At 46.3% G+C, this 24,099-nt stretch overlaps 1 protein-coding gene across 2 annotated transcripts in view; it reads left to right on the forward strand.

Moving 5' to 3' along the window:
• Window positions 1-24,099, forward strand: part of LOC122928385 (proton-coupled amino acid transporter 1-like) — an 82,347-nt gene that overhangs the window by 14,939 nt on the left and 43,309 nt on the right. For both annotated transcript variants that reach the window (XM_044281170.1, XM_044281169.1), the window contains exons 3-5: window positions 1,318-1,408; window positions 15,381-15,469; window positions 16,245-16,340. In XM_044281170.1, coding sequence (XP_044137105.1) covers window positions 1,318-1,408; window positions 15,381-15,469; window positions 16,245-16,340 — 276 coding nt within the window. The remainder of the gene's footprint in view (window positions 1-1,317; window positions 1,409-15,380; window positions 15,470-16,244; window positions 16,341-24,099) is intronic.

Consider the following 24,099-nt stretch of genomic DNA (forward strand, 5'->3'; position numbering starts at 1 on the left):
TTCCCTTTTTATGTTGACATGTCACCGATCATATGACAGCAAGTCAGATTGACAGCCCCGTGCATCACATTACTGATCTCTGCTCTCTCCACGCAAGTGTGGAGTAACGGAATGGGAGTTGTAGTTTTCCGGTGTGTGCTGAAAGCCAAGTCCCATAACCCAAAGAAGAATTGTGGGGTCTACAATGACATCAGGGTCCTGTTAATAAGAAGTATAAGTTTCGGCGAGTAAAATAACCTGTACGAATGAAGATCCCTTTTTTTTATTTTTATTTTTTTATTAGGGTTGTTGTCACCATTCAGGCTACCTGTAACCACCACTAGAGGGAGCTTACTGCATACAGAGTTACTAAGAGCTGACTTCTAATTCTGCTACGGAACCAACCCCTCTATACTGTTTGTGTCATACAGAGGATGCAATCACTCAGGAGAGCATGGGGCAGTGCTAAGCTTAAAGGGATTCTCTCACTTCAGGAAATAGCATATATTATGTAGAGGCAATTAATACAAGACAACTACTAATGTATTGCGATTGTCCATATTGCCGCCTTTGCTGACTGGATTAATTTTTCCATCACATTATACATTGCTCACTTCCATGGTTACGACCACCCTGCAATCCATCAGTGGGGGTTATGCTCGCACACGACAGGATAAAGCACGGGTGACGTGCACTCCCATGGTCTTGTCCACCAGATAGGCTGGCGCATTTTTCTATAGTGTGCGAGCACGACCACTACTGATGGAATGCAGGGTGGTCGTAACCATAGATACACGCAGTGTATAATGTGATGGAAAAAATGAATCCAGCCAGCAAAGGAAGCAATATGGACAATTACAATACATTAGTAAGTGCCTTGTATTAGCTTCATCTACATAATACATGCTATTTGCTGAAGTGAGACAGCCCCTTTTAAAGCACATGTCCAACTAAACCTTCTTCTAGACCTGTGCCCCAGGAAGCACTGTGTAGTGTACTTGTTCAATCTTAGAATGCTCATTCCCCCCCATTTCATGCTGTAAGTTAGAAATGGGGTGGAAGGGGGGAGTCGTGCGTACGTCTACCATGCATGACTGTAAATTAGAGACCTGTCTCTGTAGCCTTCAACGTGCAATTACTGTACCTGTCCACACATGAAGAATTAACAGAAGAAACTGCAGCGGAAACCGTGCAATCTGGTAAACATGTTAATAAGGGCCTGTAAGTTGTATTATTTTGGACTATAGAGCTACTATTTGCTGGTAGCTTCCATGTAAATCTGGATGGTTTGAGGTCATTGTGATAGCTGTGATCCCTTTCTGTATTTTCCTACTGTAGATGGTTCCAGACGCTGATACATTTACTAAAAGGGAACATTGGGACTGGACTCCTTGGCCTGCCGCTGGCTGTAAAAAATGCTGGCATTCTGGTATGAAAAACATGAATTAAACCTTTTTATTTCTGAAATATTGAGTTTGAGTTTCCTGGGCCTCGCTGCTCTATTTCACCAACTCGGCATCTTAAAGGGGTTATTCTCCTGAAATAACACTCTTAGGCCCCATGCACACTGCCGTGTTTCACAGCCGTGTGCGGGCCGTGGAACCGCGGCCTGGATCCCTCCTGAGAGCAGAAGCGCACGGCGTCACTGGTTGCTATGACGCCGTGCGCTCCCTGCTGCCGGCAAAGTACAGTAATACACTGGTATAGATCATACCAGTGTATTACTGTATTGCGGCGGCAGCAGGGAGCGCACGGCGTCATAGCAACCAGTGACGCCGTGCGCTCCTGCTCTCAGGAGGGATCCAGGCCGCGGTTCCACGGCCCGCACACGGCTGTGAAACACGGCAGTGTGCATGGGGCCTTAGGCTGAGTTCACGCGAGCGTGACAGATTAGGTCCGGATGCGTTCAGGGTGCGTTCAGTTAAACTCGCACCATTTTGCAAGCAAGTTCAGTCAGTTTTGGCTGCAATTGCGTTTAGTTGTTCAGTTTTTTCCGCGCGGGTGCAATGCGTTTTGATGCGTTTTTCACGCGCGTGATAAAAAACTGAAGGTTTACAAACAACATCTCCTAGCAACCATCAGTGAAAAACGCATTGCATCCGCACTTGCTTGCAGATGCAATGCGTTATTAACGCAGCCCCATTCACTTCTATGGAGCCAGGGCTGCGTGAAAAACGCAGAATATAGAACATGCTGCGATTTTAAAGCATTGCAGAAGTGATGCATGAAAAAAAACGCTCATGTGCACAGCCCCATTGAAATGAATGGGTCAGGATTCAGTGCAGGTGCAATGCGTTCACCTACTGCATTGCACCCGCGCGGAAATCTCGCCCGTGTGAACTCAGCCTTACTCACATTCCCTTTCTCATTGAGCACCTCCGTTTCCCAGGATGCATAGAAAATGGCCCCGGGGATGCATATGGGATTTAATGCCCCCACAATTTCCTTCTCCACTGTCATTACTGTATATTTCTTTGAATTTGGAAGTAGGGATGGATGGATGGAAGGTGTCTGGGCTGCTTCTCGAAGGAGCAGGGAAGCTACTGAGCATGTTGGTCCACCAGTGAATGCAGGAGAAGGTGGACCAGAAGGATAAACAGCAGGGGGCGCTAACCCCTTTATTGCATGTATACTGCAGTAATACCTCATTTGAAAAGTTCATTGCATGGTAATACTTTGTGGGATAACCCATGTAAAAGATATTTACAGGATATGCCATGAATATGATGCCTGCATGTAAAGCTACTCATTTTCTTCACCCGTATCTTGGAGTTTCCTAGTACTTGATATATGTGACCTAATGAAGTGCCTTTATCCACCCTGAAGTGGCTGATAGCAGAGAACAATAAATTACAATATATCAGTATTTTTAGGTTTTAGAGAAGGAAAAGATAAAAAATATTATTCGTTAGACCTCATAAACAGACTACCAATCAGACCCCCAATGTTAATAAGACCCCCAAAAGAACCTCTGCTCAGACCCACCAATGTTATAAGACCCCCAGTCAGACCCCACACTAAACCAACAATGTTAAGACCCCATTTAGACCTCACCTCAGACCCCAATGCTCATAAAACCTCCAATCAAACCTCAGATCAGACCCCCAATGTAAATAATGCACCCCATTCAGATCTCAGATTAAACACCCAATGTGAATGACCCCCAATAAGATCTCAGATCAGAACCACAATGGAAATAAGACCCCCATTCAGACCTCTGATCAGAGCACCAATATGAATGACCCCCATTCAGACCTCCATGCTCGGAGCGGACCCAAAAAAAAAAAAAATCAGCTTACCCCTCCTGCTCCGGACACCACCGCCACTCCTCACATGCACGCTCTTCTTGTTTATCCTGATGCGCTGTGCTGTGACCTGACGCGCAACGCTGCACTCGCTGCTCCCGGTCCTCCTGTACTAAAGAGGGCTTCCATAGTGGAAGCGCTCATTAGTATTCGCCCGTTAAGACACATTGACATTCCCCCCCCCCCCCCACTTTAGGGGAAAAAAGGTACCACACAACCGATGGAGGTCATTTTGCTGTTCTTTCCATTCTGCTTTGTACACATTTCTTGCTGCCAGCATTTGGACGCTGCTCGCATTACACTCCGTATCTGCTTTCATGTATGGATTGCTTTATTATCTGGATGACTGGAGCGGCAGAAAGCTTGTCTTTTTTTTCTTGTTTGTGCATCACTTGGCTTTGATGACAAATTGCTGTAATCTTCTTTTATTTCTAGTCATAAGTGATTCTTAGGGGGGGCGGGTTTGTTTTGTTTTTTCATTTTCAAAAAGATCAAAAAACCTGTTGTTCCTATTTGGGTTGCTGAGAATCTCATGGAACAAAGCTGATACAGAGCAATGTAGGTTGTCAAACCCAGCCAGCCTGAAGCTACTGGATTCTAAGCTTAAAGGGGTATTCTGTTTACAAGGATGTATCCCTTCTCCACTAGATAGATTGGTAGGGGTCCAACTGATCACAAAAATAGAAAAGACAATCGGCGTGCTGCCATCCATCTCTGTGGGATTTTCGTTGTCATTACCGGAATACCCCTTTAATTTCCGTGACCTCTTTATTTCACCTCCACTGAATTCATTTCCCTTTTGTATATTGTCATTATTCTTTGGATAGGCCGTGTAGGAGAAATGTAGCACAGGATGGTCACTTGGTTTATTTTATCTTCATTTCTACTAATTAAATTGACCTCAGGGCTGTTAGGTCATTTTTAAAGGACTTATCCCATGAAAAATATTTATCACCTGCCAACATAAGGGCTAAATAAAACAAGTGGCACTGAGTCCCCGTTCTTAATGTTGGTCCACTACTAATGAATAAAGTCCACTAAGAAGGATAAACAGCAGGGGGCGCTACCAGAGAGGAAATTGTAATAAACTGCCCTATTCATTTCTATTAGAGAAGAGGTGGGCAGTGCCCTGTCTGAACGGACATTTCCTGCATGTCGGCAGAGACCAGAGGGGCACACTGAATCATTTACACCACATGAAGCCCCTTTTCAAAAATTTGGACTGGACGAACAACCCCTTTAAGCTCATCTTAACCACTAGCTTGTGGTTTAGCTTTGTTTCCTGCATACTCAGGAAGTATATATATGAGATAAAGGTCATAGTACATCTTGTGACTCAATGGCTTTTAGCCATAAAGCTACTTTCACATTAGCAGAAGCACTCTCTGGCAGGCTAAGTAAAAGTAGTCTAAGCTGATATTATTTAAAGCTGTACTACTTCATTATGATTGGTTAATCACAAGTTTCCAAGGGGGTTGGGATTGGATCCCAGTATATTTCTGTATTATAGTACCTGAGTAAATCGGAACAGAGTCCTCAGTGTCTTGTCTCCTTGCACAAGTAATAAGGGTAGTCCCAAGATTTAAAGGACTTGTGCCTCTAATATAAATGTATCCCGCCTAACCGATATCGCTGTTATATCATTTTCCCAAATACCTCCATTTAGCAAAACTGCGTTATTCTAAAGTTATTAGCCGACCATTGCACCCTAGGTTGCTCTAGGTTTCGTCCTGTAGTGTAGCCTTGTAATGTAGGAAGTGTCATTGGTAAGAACTAGGGGTGTGGTTAGTGTCACATGATCTGCTGATAGCAGACACCTGACAAACCAGGAAGTAGGATACAAGTATGGACGAGCTCTTCCGCCTGGTTGTCTGCTGGGAGGCAGACAGTCCGCTCCGGCTTTTTCCCGTGAAGAGAATCCGCCCCAATCCGCCAAAATGATGAAGTTCACGGGTGACCAGATCCATGCCGTCATGGACAAAAAGGCAAATATCCGCAACATGTCTGTCATAGCCCATGTGGATCATGGAAAGTCCACCCTGGCAGACTCACTGGTGCGTAAGGCTGGGATTATTGCCTCTGCTCGTACTGGTGTACTGGTGAAACAAGGTTTACTGACACTCGTAAGGATGAGCAGGAGCAATGCATCACCATCAAGTCTACGGCCATCTCCCTGTTCTACAAGCTTTCTGAAAACGACTTGGCCTTCATTAAGCAAGTATGGACGAGAAGAGAAAACTGCCAATGAGGTAAATAAAAAAAATCAAGGAGGAATAGGAGATGGCTGAAGAGAAGTAGAGGATGTCGCTTAGCCATCCCCTTCCTTCCCAAAGAATTGAATAGAGCATCAGCATGCATTCTTGACTGCCTCTCCTTTCATGTTTGGAGACACAGACCCCTGTTCTGCTGATTGGTGAGTTGGAGAACATGTGGTTGGACCCCCAACCAATCAGACACTTATTCATTATCCTGTGGACTCTTAGGACAAACATTTAACCCTTTCCAGACCAGCGCCATACATATACAGCCCGATGATCAGGCGGGTGCAGAAGCTTCGCTCATTCGATCAGCAGCAGGCACCCAACTGTTACTAACACAGTCCTTAGGCCTCTTTCAGACGGGCGTTGCGGGAAAAGGTGCGGGTGTTTTGCGGGAACATGCGCGATTTTTCCGTGCGAGTGCAAAACATTGTAATGCGTTTTGCACGCGCGTGAGAAAAATCGGCATGTTTGGTACCCAAACCCGAACCCGAACCTGGACTTCTTCACAGAAGTTTGGGCTTGGGATCGGTGTTCTGTAGATTGTATTATTTTCCCTTATAACATGATTATAAGGGAAAATAATGGCATTCTGAATACAGAATGTATAGTACAATAGCGCTGGAGGGGTTACATTTTTATTTTTATTTTTTTTAAATTTAACTCGCCTTAATCCACTTGATCGCGCAGCCGGCGTCTCTTCTGTCTGTCTTCCTTTGCTGTGTGCAACAACAGGACCTGTGGTGATGTCACTCCAGGCATCACATGATCCATCACCATGGTAAAAGATAATGTGATGACCAGAATAATGTCACCACAGGTCCTGTTGCTGCACACAGCACAGAAGACAGACAGAAGGAGATGCCGGCTGCGCGATCAAGTGGATTAAGGTGAGTTACATTTTTTTTATTTTATTTTTTAACCCCTCCAGCGCTATTTCACTAAGCATTCTGTATTCAGAATGCTATTATTTTCCCCTATAACCATGTTATAATGGAAAATTATAATGATCAGGTCTCCATCCCGATCGTCTCCTAGCAACCGTGCGTGAAAATCGCACCGCATCTGCACTTGCTTGCGGATGCTTGCGATTTTCACGCAAACCCATTCATTTCTGTGGGGCATGCGTTACGTGAAAAATGCACAAAATTGAGCATGGGCCGATTTTCACGTAACGCACAAGTGAGCCCCCCACCCCGTGTCGGCGAACACCGCAAACCTCAGGTCAATTCAGACCTGTGGTTTGCAGCTTTTACCTGGTGCAGCAGTGGTGCCATTGGGTCCCCATGGGGCTGTGGGGGGGGGGGACCCAATGGCATGGAAGGCAGCACGATGCCTTCCTGAGGCATCTGCGTTGCCTTCTGGGGAAGAGCCTGTGAGATCCAGCCCCCTGGATCTCACAGGCCCCGGAAGCTGTATGAGTAATACACACAGTATTACTCATACAGCCAATGCATTCCAATACAGAAGTATTGGAATGCATTGTAAAGGAATATACCCCCAAAAGTTCAAGTCCCAAAGTGGGACAAAAAATAAAAAAAAAGTTGAAAAAATAAAGTTTTCCCCCCCAAAAATTAAGTTTCAAGTAAAAATAAACAAAAATGTAATTTTCCCCAAATAAAGTAAAAAAAAAAATAGGGGAAAAAAAAGTATACATATTATAAACATATCACATGACCTAACCCCTCAGTTGAACACCGTAAAAAATAAAAACTGTGCTAAATAAACCATTTTTTTTTTTTTTTGTCACCTTTAGGGATGAGCGAACTCGAACTGTATAGTTCGGGTTCGTACCGAATTTTGGGGTGTCCGTGACACGGACCCGAACCCGGACATTTTCCTAAAAGTCCGGGTTCGGGTTCGGTGTTCGTCGCTTTCTTGGCGCGTCATACTACTTGCCCCAAGAGGCCATCACAGCCATGCCTACTATTGGCATGGCTGTGATTGGCCAGAGCACCATGTGACCCAGCCTCTATTTAAGCTGGAGTCACATAGCGCCGCCCGTCACTCTGCTCTGATTAGCGTAGGGAGAGGTTGCGTCTGTGACAGTAGGGCGAGATTAGGCAGATTAACTCCTCCAAAGGACTTGATTATTGATCGATCTGCAGCTGTGGGTCATTGAGCTGCTGATACTCAATTGCTCACTGTTTTTAGGCTGCCCAGACCGTTTGTCAGTCACTTTTTTCTGGGGTGATCGGCGGCCATTTCGTGTCTTGTGGTGCGCCAGCACAAGCTGCGACCAAGTGCATTTAACCCTCAATGGTGTGGTGGTTTTTTGGCTAAAGCCTACATCAGGGTGAAGCTGTCACACCAAGTGCATTTAACCAGCAATAGTGTGGTTATTTTTTGGCCATATACTACATCAGGGGCAAGCTGCACCCGTCACCAAGTGCATTTAACCCTCAGTAGTGTGGTTGGTCAAGCTGTCACACCAAGTGCATTTAATCAGCAATAGTCTGTTCATTTTTTGGCCATCTACTACATCAGGGGCAAGCTGCGCCTGTCACCAAGTGCATTTAACCCCCAGTAGTGTGGTTGGTCAAGCTGTCACACCAAGTGCATTTAACTAGCAATAGTGTGGTTATTTTTTGGCCATATCCCAGTCTAATTCTGTCAGTAAATCTATACCTGTCACCCAGCGCCTAAATACTAGGCCTCAAATTTATATCCCGCTAAATCTGTCATTACCGCTGTACTGTTGTGGCTGGGCAAGTTATTTAGTGTCCGTCAAAGCACATTTTTTGTTCTGGGTTGAAATACAATTCCCAATTTAGCAATTTCCTAATTTAGTGGTTTCTGCTGTATCAGAGCTATTTGAAATCTATCCCTAAAAGGGTATATAATATTCAAGGTGCACATAGGGTCATTCAGAATAACTTCACACACACGCTACTGTGCATTTCCAAGTCTAATTCCGTCAGTAAATCTATACCTGTCACCCAGTGCCTAAATACTAGGCCTCAAATTTATATTCAGCTGAATTTGAATACAATACATTGGGCCAAATAATATTTTTGTTGTTGTGGTGAACGATAACAATGAGGAAAACATCTAGTAAGGGACGCGGACGTGGACATGGTCGTGGTGGTGTTAGTGGACCCTCTGGTGCTGGGAGAGGACGTGGCCGTTCTGCCACATCCACACGTCCTAGTGTACCAACTACCTCAGGTCCCAGTAGCCGCCAGAATTTACAGCGATATATGGTGGGGCCCAATGCCGTTCTAAGGATGGTAAGGCCTGAGCAGGTACAGGCATTAGTCAATTGGGTGGCCGACAGTGGATCCAGCACGTTCACATTATTTCCCACCCAGTCTTCTGCAGAAAGCGCACAGATGGCGCCTGAAAACCAACCCCATCAGTCTGTCACATCACCCCCATGCATATCAGGAAAACTGTCTGAGCCTCAAGTTATGCAGCAGTCTCTTATGCTGTTTGAAGACTCTGCTGGCAGGGTTTCCCAAGGGCATCCACCTAGCCCTTCCCCAGCAGTGGAAGACATAGAATGCACTGACGCACAACCACTTATGTTTCCTGATGATGAGGACATGGGAATACCACCTCAGCAAGTCTCTGATGATGACGAAACACAGGTGCCAACTGCTGCGTCTTTCTGCAGTGTGCAGACTGAACAGGAGGTCAGGGATCAAGACTGGGTGGAAGACAATGCAGGGGACGATGAGGTCCTAGACCCCACATGGAATGAAGGTCGTGCCACTGACTTTCACAGTTCGGAGGAAGAGGCAGTGGTGAGACCGAGCCAACAGCGTAGCAAAAGAGGGAGCAGTGGGCAAAAGCAGAACACCCGCCGCCAAGAGACTCCGCCTGCTACTGACCGCCGCCATCTGGGACCGAGCACCCCAAAGGCAGCTTCAAGGAGTTCCCTGGCATGGCACTTCTTCAAACAATGTGCTGACGACAAGACCCGAGTGGTTTGCACGCTGTGCCATCAGAGCCTGAAGCGAGGCATTAACGTTCTGAACCTGAGCACAACCTGCATGACCAGGCACCTGCATGCAAAGCATGAACTGCAGTGGAGTAAACACCTTAAAACCAAGGAAGTCACTCAGGCTCCCCCTGCTACCTCTTCTGCTGCTGCTGCCTCGGCCTCTTCTGCTGCTGCCGCCTCGGCCTCTTCTGCTGCTGCCGCCTCGGCCTATTCCTCCGCCTCTGGAGGAACGTTGGCACCTGCCGCCCAGCAAACAGGGGATGTACCACCAACACCACCACCACCTCCGTCACCAAGCGTCTCAACCATGTCACACGGCAGCGTTCAGCTCTCCATCTCACAAACATTTGAGAGAAAGCGTAAATTCCCACCTAGCCACCCTCGATCCCTGGCCCTGAATGCCAGCATTTCTAAACTACTGGCCTATGAAATGCTGTAATTTAGGCTGGTGGACACAGACAGCTTCAAACAGCTCATGTCGCTTGCTGTCCCACAGTATGTTGTTCCCAGCCGCCACTACTTCTCCAAGAGAGCCGTGCCTTCCCTGCACAACCAAGTATCCGATAAAATCAAGTGTGCACTGCGCAACGCCATCTGTAGCAAGGTCCACCTAACCACAGATACGTGGACCAGTAAACACGGCCAGGGACGCTATATCTCCCTAACTGCACACTGGGTAAATGTAGTGGCAGCTGGGCCCCAGGCGGAGAGCTGTTTGGCGCACGTCCTTCCGCCACCAAGGATCGCAGGGCAACATTCTTTGCCTCCTGTTGCCACCTCCTCCTTCTCGGCTTCCTCTTCCACCTGCTCATCCAGTCAGCCACACCCCTTCACCACCAACTTCAGCACAGCCCGGGGTAAACGTCAGCAGGCCATTCTGAAACTCATATGTTTGGGGGACAGGCCCCACACCGCACAGGAGTTGTGGCGGGGTATAGAATAACAGACCGACGAGTGGTTGCTGCCGGTGAGCCTCATGCCCGGCCTGGTGGTGTGCGATAATGGGCGAAATCTCGTTGTAGCTCTGGGACTAGCCGGTTTGACGCACATCCCTTGCCTGGCGCATGTGCTGAATTTGGTGGTGCAGAAGTTCATTCACAACTACCCCGACCTGTCAGAGCTGCTGCATAAAGTGCGGGCCGTCTGTTCGCGCTTCCGGCGTTCACATCCTGCCGCTGCTCGCCTGTCTGCGCTACAGCGTAACTTCGGCCTTCCCGCTCACCGCCTCATATGCGACGTGCCCACCAGGTGGAACTCCACCTTGCACATGCTGGACAGACTGTGCGAGCAGCAGCAGGCCATAGTGGAGTTTCAGCTGCAGCACGCACGGGTCAGTCGCACTGCGGAACAGCACCACTTCACCACCAATGACTGGGCCTCCATGCGAGACCTGTGTGCCCTGTTGCGCTGTTTCGAGTACTCCACCAACATGGCCAGTGGCGATGACGCCGTTATCAATACCACTTCTATGTCTCCTTGAGAAAACACTTAGGGCAATGATGGAAGAGGAGGTGGCCCAGGAGGAGGAGGAGGAAGAGGGGTCATTTTTAGCACTTTCAGGCCAGTCTCTTCGAAGTGACTCAGAGGGAAGTTTTTTGCAACAGCAGAGGCCAGGTACAAATGTGGCCAGCCAGGGCCCACTACTGGAGGACGAGGATGTGGAGGAGGATGAGGATGAAGCATGGTCACAGCGGGGTGGCACCCAACGCAGCTCAGGCCCATCACTGGTGCGTGGCTGGGGGGAAAGGCAGGACGATGACGATACGCCTCCCACAGAGGACAGCTTGTCCTTACCCCTGGGCAGCCTGGCACACATGAGCGACTACATGCTGCAGTGCCTGCGCAACGACAGCAGAGTTGCCCACATTTTAACGTGTGCGGACTACTGGGTTGCCACCCTGCTGGATCCACGCTACAAAGACAATGTGCCCACCTTACTTCCTGCACTGGAGCGTGATAGGAAGATGCACGAGTACAAGCGCACGTTGGTAGACCCGCTACTTAGAGCATTCCCAAATGTCACAGGGGAACAAGTGGAAGCCCAAGGCCAAGGCAGAGGAGGAGCAAGAGGTCGCCAAGGCAGCTGTGTCACGGCCAGCTCCTCTGAGGGCAGGGTTAGCATGGCAGAGATGTGGAAAAGTTTTGTCAACACGCCACAGCTAACTGCACCACCACCTGATACGCAACGTGTTAGCAGGAGGCAACATTTCACTAACATGGTGGAACAGTACGTGTGCACACCCCTCCACGTACTGACTGATGGTTCGGCCCCATTCAACTTCTGGGTCTCTAAATTGTCCACGTGGCCAGAGCTAGCCTTTTATGCCTTGGAGGTGCTGGCCAGCCCGGCGGCCAGCGTTTTGTCTGAACGTGTATTCAGCACGGCAGGGGGCGTCATTACAGACAAACGCAGCCGCCTGTCTACAGCCAATGTGGACAAGCTGACGTTCATAAAAATGAACCAGGCATGGATCCCACAGGAACTGTCCGTCCCTTGTCCAGATTAGACATTAACTACCTCCCCTTAACCATATATTATTGTACTCCAGGGCACTTCCTCATTCAATCCTATTTTTATTTTCATTTTACCATTATATTGCGAGGCTACCCAAAGTTGAATGAACCTCTCCTCTGTCTGGGTGCCGGGGCCTAAATATATGCCAATGGACTGTTCCAATGTTGGGTGACGTGAAGCCTCATTCTCTATGACATGCAGACTAATCCTCTGCTGACATGAAGCCAGATCCTCTGTTATGGGACCTCTCTCCTCTGCCTGGGTGCTGGGCCTAAATTTATGAAAATGGACTGTTGCAGTGGTGGGTGACGTGAAGCCTGATTCTCTGCTATGACATGCAGACTGATTCTCTGCTGACATGAAGACAGATTCTCTGTTACAGGACCTCTCTCCTCTGCCTGGGTGCCGGGGCCTAAATATCTGAGAATGGACTGTTCCAGTGGTGGGTGACGTGAAGCCAGATTCTCTGCTATGAGACCTCTCTCCAATTGATTTTGGTTAATTTTTATTTATTTAATTTTTATTTTAATTCATTTCCCTATCCACATTTGTTTGCAGGGGATTTACCTACATGTTGCTGCCTTTTGCAGCCCTCTAGCCCTTTCCTGGGCTGTTTTACAGCCTTTTTAGTGCCGAAAAGTTCGGGTCCCCATTGACTTCAATGGGGTTCGGGACAAAGTTCGGTTCCCGAACCCGAACATTTCCGGGAAGTTCGGCCGAACTTCTCAAACCCGAACATCCAGGTATTCGCTCAACTCTAGTCACCTTACATCGCAAAAAGTACAACAGCAAAACGATCAAAAAGGCGTTTGCCCACCAAAATAGTACCAATCTAACCGTCACCTCATCCCGCAAAAAATGAGCCCCTACTTGAGACAATCGCCCCAAAAAAATAAACTATGGCTCAGAATATGGCGACACTAAAACATCATTTTGTTTTAAAAAAACTGTTATTGTGTAAAACTTACATAAATAAAAAAAAAGTACACATATTTGGTATCGCCGCGTTCGTATCGACTGGCTCTATAAAAATATCACATGACCTAACCCCTCAGATGAACACCGTAAAAAATAAAAACTGTGCTAAATAAACCATTTTTTTGTCACCTTACATCACAAAAAGTGTAATAGCAAGCGATCAAAAAGTCACACGCACCCCAAAATAGTGCTAAAAAAACTGTCATCTCATCCTGCAAAAATCATACCCTACCCAAGGTAATCGCCGAAAAACTGAAAAAATTATGGCTCTGACTATGGAAACACTAAAACATGATATTTTGCCAAGAGTGTGCAAAGCAGTAATCAAAGCAAAAGGTGGCTACTTTGAAAAACCTAGAATATGACATATTTTCAGTTGTTTCACACTTTTTTGTTATGTATATAATTCCATGTGTTAATTCATAGTTTTGATGCCTTCAGTGTGAATCTATAATTTTCATAGTCATGAAAATAAAGAAAACTCTTTGAATGAGAAGGTGTGTCCAAACTTTTGGTCTGTACTGTATATGAGAAGCGGTTTATTGCTGCTTCTGCCTTCTGTGCTGGGTGCATAGCGCTCAGTGAGTGCTATGCAATGAATACAGGAAGCGGCTGAACCGCTTTCTCTATTTGTTCTTACAGTCACTTGACCACCAGGTGTCTCTGGGCCGGAGCAGAGCAGCAGTGTTTTGGCAGACCCTGATCAGCTGTGTGCCATATCCCACTGGGATCCCAGTTACAGTAAAAAAAATTGTACAATTTAAAAAAAAAAAAAAAAGTGTCCGTTACCCCCAGAGGTGTTTTATTGACCTCTTGAAGGACATATTATGTACCAAAAATAAATTAAAAAAAATAAATGAAAACAATATAATAAAGAATGGAAACAAAAAAAAATGCCCACTCCAACTGAAACAGTCACCATAGTCACGCAAAACTATGCATATGGTTTTAAAAATATATTTAAAAAATTAGGGTTGCCGAACCACCACGTGAGCTAAACCACAAAAAAGTGCCTGGCCATATAGGCCTTCTCAGGCCCAATCATGAAAGGGTTAGTTTCTACAAAATGCCTGTGGTGTCAAAATGTTCACTCTATCCCTTGATAAAATACCTTGAGGTGTGTATTTTCCAAAATTGTACCACTTGTAATTCCACTTGAGATTCCACTGTTAGAGTACCTCAGGCACACATGGTGAAGCTCCCAAAAAACATTCCAGCAATACCCTGAGGGGCAGAGTTTCCAAAATGTGGTCACTTCTCTGGGATTCCATTTATTATTTCACCCCAGAGCCTCTACAGTTGTCTGCACAAGATGTGTAAATCGCCATATTAGGACTCCAATGAACATGGTGCTCTTTCTCTCTTGAGCACTGTTAAACAAGATTAGGGCCACATGTAGGGTGTTTATTTACACCCTACATGTGGCCCTTCTGAGTCCTGCAGTATGCCAATACAGAAGTTTACAACCACATATGGGCTGTTTTTGTGAACTGCAGACTTAGGCCTCATGCACACGACCACTGTTGTGTCCGTTGTTCCGTTTTCCGTGATTTTCTGCGGACCCATTGACTTTCAATGTGTGCGTGGAAAACTCGGCTAATGGACCGTTTGTCATCCGCGTCCGTGAAAAAAATATGACCTGTCCTATTTTTTTTTTCACGGACAACGGTTTGCGGACCCATTCAAGTCAATGGGTCCGTGAAAAAACACGGATGCACACAAGATTGTCATCCGCATCCGTTTTTTTTTCCTATCATATGCATGGCAAACTAAACTTTCCTTCATGTTTTGGAGATCCTCCAAAAAATAAAGGAAGACACACGGAAAAAAAAACGGACACGGAACAACAGAACCCCTTTTTGCGGACCGCAAAAAAATACTGTCGTGTGCATGAGTCCTTAGGGTAATCAATAGTGAGGATTTAAATGGAAATTCTGCAAAAAATAAATCATAAATTTAACTTTTTCTTGTGAAACACTTAAAGGGTTAGCAAAGTTCCAAAAATGAGTTTTGAATAATTTGAAGGGTGATCTTTGTGTGATTTCGGTCATTTTTGGGTGATTTTCTGTTATGATTTCTCAAAATCACTTCAGAACCTTATTGGTCCTTAAAGGGGTTCTCTGGTAATGATGACATCTACTAAGTGCCTCACTAGGCTAAGGATTCATAGTTACCAGGAGTTTGTTTTCTTCCTCCTTGACATGTGCTTGATGACCTGATTATCTTCAGCAGAGATGTGTCTACCAGAGAGATGTCACCACTGAAGCCATCTCTGACACAAAAATATCTAAAAACACAGAAGCAGCAAACTTAGGAGAAACCAAAAATTGTGTTGGTCTCAATACTTTTGGCCACGACTAAGTGTATTCAGTTTAAATTTTTCCTTCTTTCTCTTGCAGTTGGGTCCTTTGAGTTTAGTTGTTATGGGAATCATCGCTGTTCATTGCATGGACCTCTTGGTAAAATGTGCAAATCACATCTGTCAGAGGTAAGTATTTGTCAGGGTCTCCTATATAGTCGAAGTTACACCGTATGCATTATCAGTAGGAAATGTAACCGATCAGAGAAAAAGACTTGTTGGCCAATTGGTCAGATTAAATTGCATCAGTTTTGGACAGGAAAAATGGTGCCGCATGGTTATTTATTCTTCCTGGTAAAAATGGCAGAATCTGGTGTAGATGTGAACATAACCTATCAGCTTCCCGCCATGGTAGAATGGATGAAACTAAAGTGTGAGATTTCCCATCATCATAAGTAGTGGTATGTTCCTAGGATATCTCAATTTTTTTCTCATCAGACTGATGAGGCCCCCACCAATCCCTAAGGCAGCTCTTTGTATTTATTTTATGCACTTATATAGCGGTACTATATTCCGCAGCGCTTTACAGACATTGGCATGAAGTGGTCCCTAATGGGGCTCACAATCTAAGCTCCCTATCAATATGTCTTTGGAATGTGGGAGGAAACGGGAGTACCCGGAGGAAACCCACGCAAACACGGGGAGAACATACAAACTCCATCTAGATGTTGTCTTTGGTCGGATTCGAACCTAGGACTTCAGTGCTAACCACTCAGCCGCTGTGCTGCCCACATTTTGTAGACCAAGACATAAGAACCCCTGTGCTTTATCGGCGCTGTCTCTTTTGTATTGTTGTTTTTTTGTTTTTTTTTGGGAGGAGAGGTTTCAGTGGCCGGATCCCTGTAATTAGAAAGAGATCGTAAATCCAAGTAGTAAGATGCCAATCTTATTTTATTTCCCCAAGGAACCAGCTTCCATTTGTGGACTATGGAGATGCTGTGATGTATGGTATGGAGTCCTTTCCAAGTCAGTGGCTGAGAAGATATGCTGTCTGGGGAAGGTATGGAATACGTATCTGTCCTAGTGCCCGAAGCAACCCTCTGGTGCAAGAAAACAATTCAGATTAACTGGGGAACGAGCAGAACACTTTACTTGGTGCCCTCCTTCATCTTTTGAGTTGCAGATCCTCTAATTCTCAGGCTCCTCTTCTGCCATATAAGATGGCCATTTGGTTTCTCAGGCTATGTGGTGCACACCGTGCATAGGTAGTCCAAGACACTTCCTACTGTGCAGCCCTGCTCTTGGATTGGCCAGCACTGTTCACGTGAGCAGTGTTGGCCAATCCAATTGCAGCAGTAAGTGTCTTGGGCTACCAAGCGGTGTGGTAATCTTGGATGGCAGAAGAGGATCCCAGGAATTGGTGAATCTGCAGCTAAAAAGATGAAAATGAGGTCACCATTTAAGTATTCATTCCCCCAGTTAATGTTCAATTCTTGAGCTAGAGGGTGACTTTAATAAACTTGTGTGATGGAAACTAGTGAAGTGCCATCGTTTCCAGACAGGAATGGTCTTTTATATAAAAAAAAAAATGGTAAATTTGATAACTGTCAAAACGCTTATGAACAATGGCTTAATTACCTTGTATTGTTCATTCTTCTTGAAAAAAGGATTAACGTTAATAAGTCTCGTACTCCAAAATAGTCTACAACTTATCCCACAAATGCAAGCAATCCTACAGCTCCATCAATGGTAAAATAAAATAAAAAGTGATTCTCCGAATATGGTCACACAAAAAGCATTGTGCAAAAGTGGTAAAACATAAAACTGTGTAAATTTAGTGTCGCAGTAATCGTACTGACCCACGGAATACAAAATATGCTGTCATTTGTTCTGCATGGTGAATGCTGTGAAAACAAAACACAGAAAGCAATGGTGGATTTTAACCCCTTTCCGACCAGCGCCGTAATAGTATGGCCACCGGGACGTAACTTGCCGCCCAGCGCCGTACTGTTACGACTGGCTGTTCCCGGTAGCCGAAACCCTGCTGTATGCGCCGGCATCGGAAAAAACACCGCGACATCGAAGGGGTTTGCGGGTGAGTGAGCCCACTTTATGAATGAAGCAGGCGGAGCAGGCTCGTCACGTAAGTGAATGACGTTACGCTGCCGCCCGCTCTGCCTGTTATCGGAGCTTCATTGTAAGGTAATAAAGATCATACCGCTGATTTAAAGTTCAAGTTACTGCCGGTTAAGGAAAAGTCTTTAGATATTATACTGCTGTGAGCGGCAGGGTCGGTGTATTGGGGGATACTGTTATGGGGGAGATCTGTGGATGACACATATAGCATAAGATGCTATATAGTGTCATCCATAGATTTCCCCTCCCCATAGCAGTGTCATCCACTGATCCCCCTCCCCATAACAGTGTCATCCACTGATCCCCCTCCCCATAACAGTGTCATCCACTGATCCCCCTCCCCATAGCAGTGTCATCCACTGATCCCCCTCCCCATAGCAGTGTCATCCACTGATCCCCCTCCCCATAGCAGTGTCATCCACTGATCCCCCTCCCCATAGCAGTGTCATCCACTGATCCCCCTCCCCATAGCAGTGTCATCCACTGATCCCCCCCCTCCCCATAGCAGTGTCATCCACTGATCCCCCCTCCCCATAGCAGTGTCATCCACTGACCCCCCCCTCCCCATAGCACTGTCATCCACTGATCCCCCTCCCCATAGCAGTGTCATCCACAGATTCCTCCCCCTTCCCATAAGTGTCATCCACAGATTCCCCCCCCCTCCCCATAAGTGTCATCCACAGATTCCCCCCCCTCCCCATAAGTGTCATCCACAGATTCCCCCCCCCTCCCCATAAGTGTCATCCACAGATTCCCCCCCCCTCCCCATAAGTGTCATCCACAGATTCCCCCCCCTCCCCATAAGTGTCATCCACAGATTCCCCCCCCTCCCCATAAGTGTCATCCACAGATTCCCCCCCCTCCCCATAAGTGTCATCCACAGATTCCCCCCCCTCCCCATAAGTGTCATCCACAGATTCCCCCCCCTCCCCATAAGTGTCATCCACAGATTCCCCCCCCTCCCCATAAGTGTCATCCACAGATTCCCCCCCCTCCCCATAAGTGTCATCCACAGATTCCCCCCCCTCCCCATAAGTGTCATCCACAGATTCCCCCCCCCTCCCCATAAGTGTCATCCACAGATTCCCCCCCCTCCCCATAAGTGTCATCCACAGATTCCCCCCCTCCCCATAAGTGTCATCCACAGATTCCCCCCCCTCCCCATAAGTGTCATCCACAGATTCCCCCCCCTCCCCATAAGTGTCATCCACAGATTCCCCCCCTCCCCATAAGTGTCATCCACAGATTCCCCCCCTCCCCATAAGTGTCATCCACAGATTCCCCCCCCTCCCCATAAGTGTCATCCACAGATTCCCCCCCCCTCCCCATAAGTGTCATCCACAGATCCCCCCCCCTCCCCATAAGTGTCATCCACAGATCCCCCCCCTCCCCATAAGTGTTCATCCACAGATCCCCCCCCTCCCCATAAGTGTCATCCACAGATCCCCCCCTCCCCATAAGTGTCATCCACAGATCCCCCCCTCCCCATAAGTGTCATCCACAGATCCCCCCCTCCCCATAAGTGTCATCCACAGATCCCCCCCTCCCCATAAGTGTCATCCACAGATATCCCCCCCTCCCCATAAGTGTCATCCACAGATATCCCCCCCTCCCCATAAGTGTCATCCACAGATATCCCCCCCTCCCCATAAGTGTCATCCACAGATATCCCCCCCCCCTTCTTTCCCCATAAGTGTCATCCACAGATATCCCCCCCTCTTTCCCATAAGTGTCATCCACAGATATCCCCCCCTCTTTCCCATAAGTGTCATCCACAGATATCCCCCCCTCTTTCCCATAAGTGTCATCCACAGATATCCCCCCCTCTTTCCCATAAGTGTCATCCACAGATATCCCCCCCTCTTTCCCATAAGTGTCATCCACAGATATCCCCCCCTCTTTCCCATAAGTGTCATCCACAGATATCCCCCCCTCTTTCCCATAAGTGTCATCCACAGATATCCCCCCCTCTTTCCCATAAGTGTCATCCACAGATATCCCCCCCTCTTTCCCATAAGTGTCATCCACAGATATCCCCCCCTCTTTCCCATAAGTGTCATCCACAGATATCCCCCCCTCTTTCCCATAAGTGTCATCCACAGATATCCCCCCCTCTTTCCCATAAGTGTCATCCACAGATATCCCCCCCTCTTTCCCATAAGTGTCATCCACAGATATCCCCCCCTCTTTCCCATAAGTGTCATCCACAGATATCCCCCCCTCTTTCCCATAAGTGTCATCCACAGATATCCCCCCCTCTTTCCCATAAGTGTCATCCACAGATATCCCCCCCTCTTTCCCATAAGTGTCATCCACAGATATCCCCCCCTCTTTCCCATAAGTGTCATCCACAGATATCCCCCCCTCTTTCCCATAAGTGTCATCCACAGATATCCCCCCCTCTTTCCCATAAGTGTCATCCACAGATATCCCCCCCTCTTTCCCATAAGTGTCATCCACAGATATCCCCCCCCTCTTTCCCATAAGTGTCATCCACAGATATCCCCCCCCTCTTTCCCATAAGTGTCATCCACAGATCCCCCCCCTCTTTCCCATAAGTGTCATCCACAGATCCCCCCCCTCTTTCCCATAAGTGTCATCCACAGATCCCCCCCCTCTTTCCCATAAGTGTCATCCACAGATCCCCCCCCTCTTTCCCATAAGTGTCATCCACAGATCCCCCCCCTCTTTCCCATAAGTGTCATCCACAGATCCCCCCCCTCTTTCCCATAACAGTGCCATCCACAGATCCCCCTCCCCATCCAGTGCCTTATGGCAATGGACCCACCATCTTTTCCCAGCCCCTAGTAGTTCCTATGTGGGAAACTGGGAATGTGAAAAGAAAAAGATAGGTTACCATGGCAGCCAGGACGCTACTGAAGCCCTGGTGCCATGGTCAGTTCCCTGGACTGGAAAAGATCGTCTTGGAGACAGGGAGGGCTGGGCATTCAGGGGTAGGCTTATACGGAGAGTATAGCCCAAACCCTCTATTTTAAATGGAAAAGTTGGGGGTCATCTTATGCGCCCAGTCGTCTTATACGCCGGAAAATACGGTAATACATAATGTATAAGGTATCACTATGTTTTAAAAGCAGAGAAATTGAAATTTTTAAAATTGCAAATTTTTCAAAATTTGGGGTAATTTGGGATTTTTTCATAAATAAAGGTGAAAAATATTGACTCAAATTTATGACTATCATGAAGTACAATGTGTCACAGGAAAACAATCTCTGAATGGCTTGGATAAATTCAAGTCTGATAAGCAAAAAAAGGCCTGGGCAGGAAGGTGAAAACCAGCCCGGGGTAGAAAGGTCTAAATACTGTGTATCTACCCCAAAATAAAGCCATAAAAAAAATTAAACTTCCCGCAAACAAGTCCTCATATGGCTGCATCAATTAGGAAAATATAGTTCTAAAGGAAGAAGCTAAGCTATGGAAGGTGGCACTCAGAATGATGTCCTCTAGTGGACCCAAGGTTGCAGCTATAATTAGTTGAGGGACGTGTGAAGGGTTCTTAGAACATTTTGACTTTTCACTGTGACAACACCCCACCGGCGGTGTAACCACTAGACATGATGTCTCTTTGGACAGCATGTCTCAGGGCCATATTGTGGGGTCATGCAGGGTTTTCTTTGAAAGGGAATGCTGGTGCCCAGAAGAGTAAATTTTAATGATGTGTAATTGCATCTTTTAGATGCCTACAGGGCCACCAGGTGCTATTTATGGCCACAATATTGTTAATTTTTTTTTTTTTAATAATAATGGGTGTAACAAATGGACGAATGACAAACAAATCACCTACTCTTACTGTAATCTCGCTGTAAATGGTGCAGCTGCCATACATGTGCTGTCCACAAGGTGGCGCAATTTATCAAGCAACCACTTGCGAATGTTCCTCACACTATACTTGCAGTTTTCATTGCACTTGTTCAGCTGGTCTTGTCTTCATACTACAGTCAGCATACAGTTTTCATCCCTTTTAATCGCCATTAAAATGTTTCACATGTCCCACTCCAGTTTTTTTTTGCTCCAATCCTCCCTGTCAAGCTTTTTTTACAAGGCTGCAGCAGTAACGTGCCCACATATCCCACGTGACCGCTGCAGATACAAATTATGATCTTCTTGTTATGTCAATAGAAAAATAAAGAAACATTCGTCAAATAATTTGACATGGTACAAATATAAGTATATCAAGTACTCCCTCTGCAGCTAGTCACCCGTGTGATCTACAGCACAAGAGGTTTACTACGGTGGTCCTGTAGGGATATAAGCAGGGGTGTATCTATCACAAGGCAAACAAGGCATTTGCCTAGGGCGGCACTTGCCAATGGGGCGGCAAAATGCCTTGTTTGCTTAGTGATAGTTACACAATATGCTAAATATTTTTTTTGCCCCTTGTCCGATCCGATCTTTCACTATGCGAGCGGCATCGCCGGCGCCACATAGTGAAGGAGTTGAAAGATTTACTTCCTCCTCCTTCTGACTTCCTCCCGACCTCCCCTGCCTTTTGCGTCCGCGTGTTAGGGGGGTGCCCGAGTTTAGTCTCGCCTAGGGCAGCACAAAACCAAGATACACCACTGGATATAAGGCGTATCTCCAGTGCTATGTATTGGACCTTTTTTTTTTTTTTAACACTTTCTCTGCTTTTGGGCTATTTTTTTTTTTTTATTATCTTAGACAACACCTTTAAAGGCTGTTGACACCGTTGAAGGCTTTATTTCAACTGAAATGCATGTATTTTGGCTATAGTTTTTTTTTATCAACTTTGATATGATCGCTCAGAACAACACAGGAGTAGCTGAGATGGAGCCATCAGATGAGTTCTCTTATGGATCTCCCTGTAAATAGCATTAAACAGAAGCCAAATAGTTAAAAACTTTTAACGAAACCCATTAAAAAAAATGTTTTTTAGCCAAAAATACTAACATTTCCATAAAACAAAAAAAAATAAACTTTCAGGTTTCTTAACCTCTGAAGTGGTTAGCCCTTTACAAGTATTACTGTGCAATGAATAAGGCACTTCCAATGAAGTATTATTGCAATAAAAATATTGTAAGGTTTTTAATGTACCCGTATTTTTCAGCCCATAAGAGGAGAATAATAAGCAAAAAACATCTTTCATTATACCTCAGGTCAGACCACGAATCGGACCCCGAATGTTAAGAAGACCTCAGATCAGACCCCCAATCAAACATCAGCTCAGACCCCAATGTAAATAACCCCTAATCAGACCTCAGATAAGAGCCCAATGCCTCATATCGGCCCCCAGCAGCCTCATATCGGCCCCCAGCAGCCTTATTTGAGCCCCCATTGCTTCTCACCAGCCCCCAGCAATGATATTTCAGCCCCCATTTTATGTCAACAGCCCCCAGAAGTGATATTTCAGCCCCATCAGCCTCATATGGAATAAAATAAAATAAAATCACTTGCCTCTCCTGCTCCGGACATCGCCACTCCTCCTCGCCCACGCTATGTCTTCCTCCTCCTCCTCCTCCTCCTCCTCCGTCTGCTGTGCTGTGAACTGGTGCGCATCGCATGAGGTCACAGCGTGCTCTCACTCTGTGCGCAGCCGAGGACCAGGAAGAGGTGAGTACAGAGCCGTCACTGCTTACCGGTCCTCCAGTACTAATGAAGAGCTTCCATAGTGGAAGTGCTTCATTAGTATTCTCCCCATAAGACACAAGGGCATTTTCCCTTATGGGGTGAAAAATAAATTTTTCTCTCTAGTGGCGTCCACCTGCTCCTGCGTTCATAGGTGGACTAACATGCTCAGTAGCTTTCCAGCTGCCTTCCTTGCCTCTCAGTGCTGGTGTAGTGATTTTAAATTTATAGAAGTATATAGATATATATATCTCTCTAGCCAAGGAGAAGGAAATTGGGGAAGGGGGTGATTATTTGTGAGGGGCTATGTTTTAGGAAGGTGTTAAGAAGATCTGATTGCAATGCACTGCTGGGAGATGTAGGAGCCTGATGATGAGCTACTGCCTGCTCCCAGAAAGGGAAGAAAATTTAAGTCTGGGAGCTGGAGGGGAGAAGTGGGGCTCCTGATGTGCGTGACTTGGCTAAAGCACTGATAAGTACAGCCACTTGGGCTGTTTTCGCCTAATTAGCATATTTATAGAAACATGTTTTTCCGGGGCCTCGAAAAGATTGATTAGGACATAATGGTATATTTGTAAAAGACTATAGGAGAGCCACGCTGCCATACACATGGTTACAACTGGTCCTGGTTGGTGACGGACTCCCTTTAAATGCGGTACATGTAGAACTGGATGAACTGTGTAACACATTTTATCTTCATCCCAAGTTTATGCTTTGGTGATTTCTCTGTATTTGGGCGTTTCGCATGGAAAAAGTATTTTTACGGTTTAAGTCAAGTCCAGTGCTTGTCATCTCCAAGCAGCCTTGCAGTTTTCCTAAAACGTATGTAGATTAGGCCTGCACAATATATCGCCAAAGCAATCGCAATAAATCGCCATATCGCAATCGCCAATTGGCTGACCTAAAAATGCTGCAATTGTATTACCATATTTTTCGGTTTATAAGACAAACTTTTTCCCCCCCAAAAGTGTGTGTGTGTGTGTGTGTGTGTGTGGGGGGGGGGGGAATGGCAGTGCGTCTTATAAAGCAATGGTTGACTTTTTACGTGGCTGACACAGATGTATCGCCGGCCGCTATGCTGC

The sequence above is a fragment of the Bufo gargarizans genome, chromosome 2 (assembly GCF_014858855.1).
Source record: "Bufo gargarizans isolate SCDJY-AF-19 chromosome 2, ASM1485885v1, whole genome shotgun sequence".
NCBI classification, from domain to species: Eukaryota; Metazoa; Chordata; class Amphibia; order Anura; family Bufonidae; genus Bufo; species Bufo gargarizans.